Source organism: Merops nubicus, unplaced genomic scaffold (assembly GCF_000691845.1).
Source record: "Merops nubicus isolate BGI_N331 unplaced genomic scaffold, ASM69184v1 scaffold2162, whole genome shotgun sequence".
NCBI classification, from domain to species: Eukaryota; Metazoa; Chordata; class Aves; order Coraciiformes; family Meropidae; genus Merops; species Merops nubicus.
The window spans coordinates 22,122-32,827 of NW_008595480.1; the positions used below are offsets into that span (position 1 = coordinate 22,122).

Below are 10,706 nucleotides of genomic sequence, written 5' to 3' on the forward strand. Positions count from 1 at the left end.
CCCATTCCTGCAGCTTGTCTCCCACCCAGAGTTTGAGAAAGGCTCATTGGACATTTATAAACAGCTCATTTATTACTGCAGTATAACTCACTCTTTCAGGCTGTCCAAACACAGAGCTGACCTTAAAACAAACACAAAGTTATGGCTATATATATTTGTGCAGTCTTAATGTATGCAGTCTCATCCATAGGGCAAAGCTCTGCAATCACCTGACAAAGACGGTCCCTGTCCCAACATGTTTCTACAATCTAGCTATAAGATAAGAACTATATGCAAAGTAAAGGTGGAAGAAACAAAAGGCAGTGCTGACACTTTTTTCAGTGTCTTTCAAATACTTGGGAACTTGCTGAATGAAAGAAATTTATGAATGTTACCAGCAGAAATAAGACTGAAGTGCCGATGATGCAGATAAGAAAAAGCACACATCAGTATATTTAACCCTGGCTTTGTGTTCCTCCTGTGAGGTTAGTTTACAAACAGTTCCCTTTTCATGCCACAACATAAGCCGTTGCCTTTCACCACATATGTAGTTTGCTACCTTACTTCTGCTTGTTTGCAACACAGTATATTTCTGTTGTATAGCTACAAAACATTATTTTCCAAAACCCAGAATTCTTCTCCTGTGCCCCCCCAAAAAAACGTTTTTGGGTTTGTTTCTGCTTTTGTTATGGTTTCACTAGAGGGTACATGAAAAAAAAAAGCATCCATAGCTGGCAAAATACTTTCATTCAAGATCTTTGGAGTTTCAGGAACAACCTCATATAAAACTATTTAAGACACAAACATGAGCAACAGTTTGTGTATACTTCCATCATTTTAGGTTGCTTTAGGATGCTTAATATGGCTCACATCCAGGAAGCAAGAAGTCCACAGGGAAAACGGAACAGTCCTACTGCATCAGAAGAAAGAATGAAAGAACCTGCTTTGCTTTAGGTATTTCTTTAAGAAAAACCAGAACAGCTGTTTATGCCTGTTTGGCAACATAGCCAGTGGTGTTCCTAAATACCTCTAATGGATTATGGTCCTGATTTTTTAACAGCAACTCCATGAACAATACAAAACACTAACATTCTCCAATACAGTTGCTTCCAAATTTATTACAGATTTTTTAAGTGGAACATTCTTCTGTTCCAATTTATACTGTAACTCTGTTTAAACTTCATGGACTTCAAGAAGGCCTCTTAGGTATGTACAGAGATCCTCAAGCACAATTTTCTTTTGCTATCATATCTAAATATTAACAGAGAAACATGTTCCTTGCTTTTAAGCCAATGCCTTCCCTGAGGTGGTCAATTACAATTTGACAGAGCTTCCTTAATGGATGAGAACAAGACGCAGTGCAAAAGTTCATGAGCTCAAAAGTGCATCACATATTAATCATAGGCAAACTTATCACTGTCATGATATCAACATTTGCTTTGCAGGTAATTTAAATTGGTCATCCAAATTTTCTACATGCATAAAGAATGGTCCCTAGTCAGAAAGCACAGAATGTGTGCTAACCTGCTTGTAACTGCTTTTTAATATCTTAACAAAACAAATCTCCAAGAAGGAATAATCTCACATTCAATATCTATGTTTTACTTTACATCCAAACTAAGCATCTTTTCCTCTTTGTATGAGACGGGTTCTGCAGTTGGCCCTAGAGAGGAGAGCCTGTTTCTAAGTCATCATTGTGTTCATAAGGAAATTAAAAGTAATTTGCCTAAAAAACATGCACACATCATCTATGTTCTCTCTTCTGTGCTGAAGATTTAAGACAACTAAATAGATTATGTCAGCAATCTATCATACAGACTAGACTTGCAAACTTTCAGTGTCTGTGTGAAGCTCAGGTATTGCTCCACAGCTTTATAGTTACTGATACAGCATCTTAACCTCTGGCCTTAATGCACTGGAGAAAAAATGTTACTTGTGAGAGCACACATCACTGCTCCCTGTATTGAGAGAAATAAAAGTGATAAAAAATCAATACACTCTGATGATAACAGCAGTGCCAAAAAATCAGCATCTCTGCTAATCATACAGCTTATTGTTGGCAGGTGCTGGAATTCTGGACCCTGAAACAGAGCTATCTCCTAAAGTAGCATCTTCAAGTGCAATCTGAATGTATCTTCCTCAGGCATATAGGCTAGCAGCCATAGAAAAAGAGGTTGGAAACAGAAATTCAGTATAATGTGGGAACAAGCATTCTGGGATGCCTTAGCTATACTGGAATTCCCATCTTTTGAACCTAGAAGGAATTAATTTTCTCGTGGAAAAGACTATCTGAAAACTCAATGCACAAGCAGCTATGCTTTTACTAACACACCACAGGAAGTGACAATGTGCACACGCAGTCTTCAGAGTCGTCTTTTTAAATAACTGCCTGAAATGTAGAAAGAGACATCCTCTAACCTCAGCACTGGGAGACAGGAAATAATAAAACTCAGATACCAAGTGTCTCTCATGAAGGGCTCCCCTTAAGCATTGATGCCACAACACATATTTACTGCAAATATCCAAAACTTTCACCTACAGGGCTTCTCCCACTTACCTCACCCTAGGGTATATAACTTGAGACCAGACCTGATCATCTTGGATGAAGTTTTCCATGCCAGAATCCTGCCTCCCCACTGAGTTGTTTTAGAAGATTTCAGCCAAAGCATTCCCTAAGGCCTTTTTGAGAAAGAACACTCTTTTTTTTCCTTTGCTTGTGTTGAAAAATTTTGGTGACCTTTGCCCTGAGGAGACAAGCACCTCCAGGCTAACTAGCAGGGACATGAATCATACCCTCACATCTCAAGGATGGGCAGTAGCAGGCTAGAGCATAATGAAGACTTTGCTTCCAAGTATATGCCTTTTGCTGTCTTTGTCCAAATCTCCACATATTTGACCATTTTAGGGAGATGGTGGGTGTGGAGGAGAGGAAGGGGAAGAAACCCCTCAAATTCACATATCCCCAACAGGAACTTTTAGCAACAGTCCTTCGCGTGTTTCAGCTCAGGCTTCACAAGGTCTTAACCCACAACTGCCATTCTTGGATGCTACCAGTCAGATCTGGTTCAGATTGCTCTCCTTGAAATGCTGGGGTCTGAACCCTGAGCCCTGAATTAAGGTTGACATATGGGTGATTCCCACAGCCCTTCATAAAGAGGTGGTGAGTTTGCCTTATAGCTTCCCCCCAGGGTGCGGCCGGCCCTGCAGGGAGAGCCAGAAGGGAAATGAGCCCCAGGGGTCCCGCATTGAGTTGACAAAGGTCAGGTGTCTGCTTGGGGATAAAAGCCGGGACCACTTGCAGGGAGTCAGGAGTGTCTGTCTGTGGAGTGCACTCCCCAGAGCTTCCTGGTTCAGGGCAGACCTCCTGACTCTCCCTGGAGCTGGGCCCTGGTCTGTTTAGACCTTTGTGAGCATGGGCTGATCAGGTGAGAGTCACCATGTGGGCACCTTTCTCTTATGTATTTAACTGGCTGGTCTGCCTGTTTCCCATGCCAACTGTGGGCAACCTCGGGTCTCTGTTTGTACCACCTGTTTTGGGCAGAGTCACATCTTTTGTGGGATTGTTGGGGGTGGCATCGATCATGTACGAGCTGGTTGACCTGTTTGTACCCCTGGCAGTCATTTATATCATAACGTTTTTGTATACAATACAGTTTGAGTATTGGATTCTCTTCCTGCTGGTGCTATCTTTTTTGTTGGCCCTGGTCATTGGCAGAACACTCCTAAAGCACGAGCTGCGAAAAGGTTGTTCCTGTGTCTTGGTGACTCTCTGCAAATCTTGCGCAATGTGGAGAAGCCTGCTGTGCAGTTCCAGGGGAGAAAAGACACAGAGGAGTCCTACAGAAAGATGGGAAGGAAAAAATGGGAACATAGCTTCATGGACACCAGAAGATGAGCAGAAATTGAGGGCATAAAAATGAGGAATGGTAATGAAAATTTAAGAAAAAACAAGCTGAACAAAAAAACCCAAGGTATGTAGGGAGAACTACAACAGACCTGGCAGAAAACTGTGACAAGTTATTAAAGAGAATGTCTTTAGACTTGCCAAGAGACATGTAGAGAGATCTGGAGTCAGCAAACACAACAAATATTGGAAAGAGAGACTAAAGGGATGAATCATATGATGAAATGAGACAATATGGACTGGCAGGGGATGAGGATGGGATTTACTGAGAGAAGACTTAGAACAGAAAGGTGGGGATACTGACATCAGAAGACTGCACAGAGGAGAATGAGACTTTAAAGGTAAAAAAGGCTTGAATGAGGAATCTTAAATAAAAAGAGGGGCAGGGGACAAGTATCTGGAGAGGAAATGGGAGAATGACTTCAAGTAGTCCAGTAGGGATGGTTTAAAAATGGCACATTTGGAGTGAAAGGGTAGAGGAACTCTTTCACATGAAAGAATTCTCCCAGATTTCAGATGGGGTTCAAGACTCCTGAAGTTTCCCCTCCATTTACGTTGTGACATATTTGTTGAAATGGACTGACAACGCGTGCTTCATTCCCCTCTAGTTACTGTAGAGATGCCAATGGCTTTTTATTGATATTAATTTACTGATAGGAGTTCTTACATCAAATGGCTGAGGTTCATGTTGTGGATCTAGATGTTCTCAATGGGCTGTTATCACCATGAGAGTGTATTTAATGTAACATGACAGAAGCTTGCACTGTGACAGTGCATTTTTAGTATTCCTTAATTTTGCAAAGGACATTTTTTCTACAGTTGCAAACATTTGTATAAATTTTCAATATGGGCTCCTGACTCCTATCAACTGCAAGAGCAAAAGACATTTTTATTATAAACTCAGGGACAGCATTCTACTGGGGGGGGAAGTTACTTTAGTAATTTACTCTAATAGAAATATATGGTTATTCTGACTAAATTGCTACTTAAAAAGTCAGGCTGGGTCCTAAGGAGGAGAAGGTCTACTGATTCTGCCCTGGACAGTACACCTGTCAGCATGCCACAAGCAGGAAGCAGAAGTATCCTATTTCTCATCACAAACTTGCCCAGAACACGCTTCAAGCTGTATTCATTCAAAATTTTAATTATACTTAACAGATGATCTGATAAAACATACCAAACAATGGAAAAGTTCACTCTATCTCTGTTACAATGCTTGCCTGTGCAAGAATCACAGCAGCATGCCTCAAAACAATCATAATTCAACTGTTCTTTCAGGTCACAGACAAAATGGCTGTGCTGGCTAGATAAGCAGTTGTTTTTAAAACATATCCTGGGGCAAAGGGAGCCAAGTAGTGCTGTATGGCCTCCTCTCACTCATCCTAGGCCCATGAAATACTTCTTATCAGCAATTTAAAAGAAAGCTTGAGAACCTCAGCAGGTCTACAGCATGAGTTAAAGATCACATTAGCCATGCCTTATGAAGTCAATTTCAACCTCTGTCTAGCATTTTAGCACTGTTAAGAACAAAGATCACCCAGATACCCAAAAGCCAATAGAAGTTATGCCTTTTTAGTTTATTTTTATTTATTTACTTATTAATGACCTAACAGAATTTGGTCAATAATGGCATCAAAACATGTGAAATTCTGTTTTCCTCTATTCCTTCCATAGCCTTTTATGTCAAGCATGATAACTCTACATGTTCTATAGATTACAGCCTGAAAGGACACTGCCCAAAATACTATGCTAGGCTCTTAATGAGATGACTTTGAGTAAGATGAGTAGTACCAGGATCCTACATGAAGTTTCACACCATCCATGTTAGTGGGTCATTTGTGTACAGATGTGTATGTTCTTTACATTTGTGTACAATTAATATTGGAAACCAGTTGAAGGACACTGAAACCGCACGAAAGACAAGAAGATAATCAGGAATAGTCAGCATGGATTTGCCAAGGGGAAGTTGACCACTCTGGTAAGTGATATGATGAAATGACTGGCTGGGTAGATGAGTGGAGAGCAGTGGATATTTTCTACCTTGACTTCAGAAAGACTCTTGACACTGTCTCCCATAAGATCCCCATAGATGAGCCAATAAAGTAATGGTTGGATAAGTAGACAGTGAGGTAGATTAAAAATTGGCTGAATGGACATGCCCTGAGGGTGGCAATCAAAGACACAAAATCTAGTTGGAGGCCTGTAACTAGTGGCATACCCAGGGCTTAATACTGGGTCCAGTCATTAATGACCTGGATGATGGGAAAGAGAGTGGATATATTAAACACAAAAAAAAAATGAACCCACCCAACAAAACCACAGCCAACAAAACACCCCTACCAAATCCCCCAAATAATAAAAAAATCCTTCCAAAAACCTAAAAAGAAACAAACAAAACACCAACACCCTCCATCTCACCCCCCAAAGTCTGACTGCATCACAGGCAAACGTGCTTTCCTTTACAACAGAAATTTAGAGAGTAGATTCATGGATGCAAGTTTTGACACCTTCTCAGTTCTAGCTCTAGAACTCATTTTAAAGTGCTGGAAACAAAAGTAAGAACATGATCTTTTTACACAGGTTTCCATTGTCTACAGAGAAGGTAGGTAGCATCATCAAAAACCCCACTACCAGGGGACAAAAAGCAGTAGACTAGATCTGTACTGACAGTTCTCAGCTGGGGACAGAGGGTGACTAAAACTACCTGTTTATGTCTCCCTTTTTGTTCTTATGCCATCCTGAGCCTGCTATCTCTTGAGCTTTTTAGCTCTTTGTACCTGGGCTGCTCTGCTTCTCTTCCTCCCTCTCACCCACCTCTGCCAAAACAAAAAAACCTTCTCACTATTTTTAGTCTGTGTATATAAGCTGCCTGTGTTGCACTCAGCTGCAAAACTTGCTAGGGAGCTCCACTTCTAACCAAGTTCATATCTCCTCAACTTTCCATTTCCTGGGTTTTCTTTCATTTCCTTGTATTGTTTTCTCTCTTCACTTAGCACTGGTTCATTTGCTTATGCTTTCCTTCACCAGCTCCCACTTTCATGTATCTCTTCAGTTCCCACGTGCTTCTTGGACAGCAGTCATCCTTTGACTCTCCCCCAGATCATCTTTTTCCATTCTCATTCCAGTTCCTAACCAGCTGCCAAAATTTGACCCATGTTTCTCTGGAAAACAAGACAGGTCAAGCTGCTTCCCTTCATCTTAGTTTGGTTCAGCACCAGTCAGTTGGCTGCCACACTGAATGCCCTCAAGTCACCAATAATAAAATTTAAGGTAAAGCTGCAACACTCCTGCAGATGTCTGTGGAGTCTTCCCACCCTTCTCACAACCACCACCTTTGGTTAGGTAAATCACTGCAGCATTGCTAAGGTAACCTGCAGAGAAAAGAATCCTGACAAACACGTAAAACGGGCTCCTCTGTAACGTGCTTCCAGTCACACGGCCCTCTCCTAAGACCAAGCAAAGAACATGCACAGCCTGAGGTAGCTGGTTCCCCACTGTCATCATTTGGGAAGGAGCTCCTCGGAAGCCCTCAGATCCTCAACACCTAAGAAAAGGCCCACTGCCAACCACACCCTCTCTCAAAGAGGCTGTCTATTGCCACACAAAGCTTTCAACATGCATTATTTATTAGTTGCTGTAGGAAATTGGTTACTTCACAGGTAGATTTCTCCAGTTTTTATAACTTCAAGAGTATTTGCCATATTTACATCTACTGTAGTGATGCTTAATGTATTTCCAGCAAGCACTTGTTGGCCTTTCTACTCGTAAAGGGAAAATCTGTTTCAAGACTTTAATGATAAGTTTCTAGTTTCTCAAGTTGTACAGTTTACTGCATAGGAGGAGGAGTGAAAGTTAAGGTTCCCAAAACCACAGAGGTCATGCCTAGTGATCAGTGACTATGCATGGAAGCTGCTTCTGTAGCATATGACAATCTTAAACACTCCAAAATGAAACTTAGGCAACAGCTGAATGTAGAGAAACAGCAGCAGCTACAGAAACCAATAAAATTTTGCAGAAAAAGTAATCTTTGTGAGAACCCTAGGGGGTGGGGGTGTTTAATCATGATGTGCATTGGCGTCATCAAAGCCTTAGTGTTTTTTTTCTGTCTCATTGCTTGGAGGACCAAGCAGACTGGAACTGTGGGTGAGGAGGGTGTCTTCAACTGACTGATACTTCCTTTTGCAGATGACCTCATACAGCTACTTAAAGCTATATATATTCTACAAACAGCGCATTAAACATGCACTTCCCAGGAAATCCTTCTTTGCAGATAGTCATACACATGTGAGTTAAGTATGCAGACTACAAACAATAGCAAAGGGACTTAACAGTCATTGTCAAAACCACAAAAGAATGTGATTCTGATGGCACAGTCACAAGTACACAGAGTGAGCAGAACAATCCACAGAAAAGGCTCATCCATATTTTTCCCTGTACCAGAAAGGGGAAATGAACAATACTGTTCATCTGAGGATTGGCTAAAAACTTCACTGCTGCTAATGAATGCTACATGCATTTATTAGAATCACTCAGAATTAGTGTTAAAGAAAAGGTAATTCCTTCATGTAACAGCCAAGCAATAGGATTTTCCAGCAAATACACATGCCATATTCAATACTGCAGGCTAATGGCATGAAGTGAAGAGACTGCAGATGTGAACTGCATGAAATGGAAGGAAAAAGGCAGGAAAGAACTTGCAGGACTAGGATTTGGTAGGGAGAAAGAAATCAATAAGTGAGACCTTTCAAAGAAAGCATTTAAAGGGGCAAGCAAGCTGTCTGCTGTTTGATTCTTGCTATACATTCTAGGAAACAGAGCATTGCATTTTTTTTTTTTGTAAATAAACATTACCACAAAGAGTTTCCCACTCTTTGTTCACTCCTGCCAACTGCAGAAGGGTTTTTTTCCTTCCTATTATTTCTTAATGAACACACAGTAGCATCTTAGATTTATCTAATCAAATAAAAACTAGAAACATGCAAGAATAATGACTTTACACTAATTTATAAAGACTAGCAAATGCCAATTCCATTGTCATGTCCATCTGTCCTGCTGTGAAATCAATGTTAAAAAAAAAAAAAAAGGGCATTATGGAACAATTAACACTATCCTAACCAAGACTCCTACCTTCACAATACTTTTTAGATCTTGCACATACATCCTCTCTGTCTCCAGAATCTCTTGGACGACTCTGTCTACATAGAGGAGCTTGGGACTGGTGGGCTCTGTGACAAGGGACATTGCACAGTTTTTGCTTGCTCCTTTCGGTTCTGCTTTCCTTGGCATGCTTAGCCTTTTTTCAAGGCTTTCTTCAGGATCCTCTTGCTCCACATGGGAGTTTTTGTGTGGTTTGTTGCTGGAAAATCGCATGGCTGGGACCAGTTCTAGTTTGATGGCACCTGTTTCTTTATCTGGGTTGAACAAACCCAAGTGGCTGTTTGAAACCAAGGTCGTTCTGCTCCCAAAGGAGCAGTGGCTGTCCCTGGAGGAAGCAGAGGAAGAAGTGGAGCTAAAGCTGACGGGACGGTCACTGTCTGACAGGTCCATGGTTTTTTTTTCGCAGTAGCGGTAAGGTCTGCTCTCCTTGTGCAAATCTTCCCCTTTCGTCTTGGAGTCAAGGGTGTCTGTCACAGCTGGTAAAACATCAAGAGGTAAGTGGAAGTCATCTGAAAAAAAAAAAAAAAAAAAAAAAAAAAAAAAAAAAAAAACAGAAGAAGTGAGTTTATTGTTGTTGGTCCACATAATACAAAAATTGTCAACAAATACTTTTAAAGCTTTTTGCACACAGAACTGTCACAACTCTATTTTAACTAAAAGACAACCAGAACAATGTGATTTGGTGGTCACTGTGGCTCTAATGCTTTTTAGGTGGTGAGGATCCCCCACTGGAGGCTACTGCATAGGCACTGCATACCTCCTGCTCACATACATGTCTCCAGCATGTCCTTCTTGTGCCAGTGTGCTGGGCTTGGTGCTAGCACATGCACTGTGCAGGCTCAGCACAGGAGAGAAGTAAACCACTAAGATTTATCCATAAGGTCAAAAAAAATCCTATGTCAGGAACAGTCTCTGCTATCTTCAAGTTGAGCACTGACCCTGATTTGGAGGCTTTAAGAAACTCAAGAATCACACAGTGATACCAGACAGTATCTTTCGTTTTGAATACTGTAAGGTCAATAGTCAAAAACTAAAAGCAGTTATCAGTTCCCAGCTCTGTGGCTTGTACAAAAACACTAAAACCAGAATGATTTCTCAACGAAAATAATGTAGCTCCTGAAAAAAAGTACACAGAGGAACGAGTGCTGCCGAATAGTTCGTTTTCTACTGGGAAAATAGTCTAAAACTGTTCAGTTTAAGTCAGAATATCAGCCTCTGCTGAACTGATCCAAAGCTGTTTTTCAAATCAGTGCAACAACAAAATAAGACGTGTGCCTTCCTGTCATCGTTTCAATTCTACTTTCTTTTTGTTGCCATAATGCTCTGCAGGACGCTGTTCACAACACAACACAGATTTCTCTCTGGCCAAGTTGTGTGTGATGCACCAGGAGAATCTGCAAAAACAGCTGCAGGTAAATTCAATACTTCAAGGGTTTTTTTCATTAAAAATTGTCCATCCAAAAAAATCTCACCTCCAACTCAAAGCATTTCAGAATGTCTGTCCTGTGAAAAAGGGAAACCTGTGACAATTTAGGAGGAAAGTAATACTGAAGCTACACACACAGCAGCAGCTCAGTTCTTATTTTACTCCAGTGACAACCTCATTTTTCAAAAATCATACTGGCAATTACAGCTCTAAGCAGCAGTTTCAGTAAAGAAACCATAA

The 10,706-nt window shown here is 40.9% G+C and overlaps 1 protein-coding gene across 1 annotated transcript in view; it reads right to left on the reverse strand.

The window, feature by feature from the left end:
- LOC103768887 (pleckstrin homology domain-containing family G member 1-like) overlaps positions 1 to 9,549 on the reverse strand; it is a gene marked incomplete at both ends in the record, with an annotated part of 26,729 nt that extends 17,180 nt beyond the window's left edge. Inside the window, one exon of the mRNA XM_008936050.1 lies at positions 9,011 to 9,549. Coding sequence (XP_008934298.1) covers positions 9,011 to 9,549 — 539 coding nt within the window. The remainder of the gene's footprint in view (positions 1 to 9,010) is intronic.
- Between the last annotated feature and the right edge of the window lie 1,157 nt (positions 9,550 to 10,706).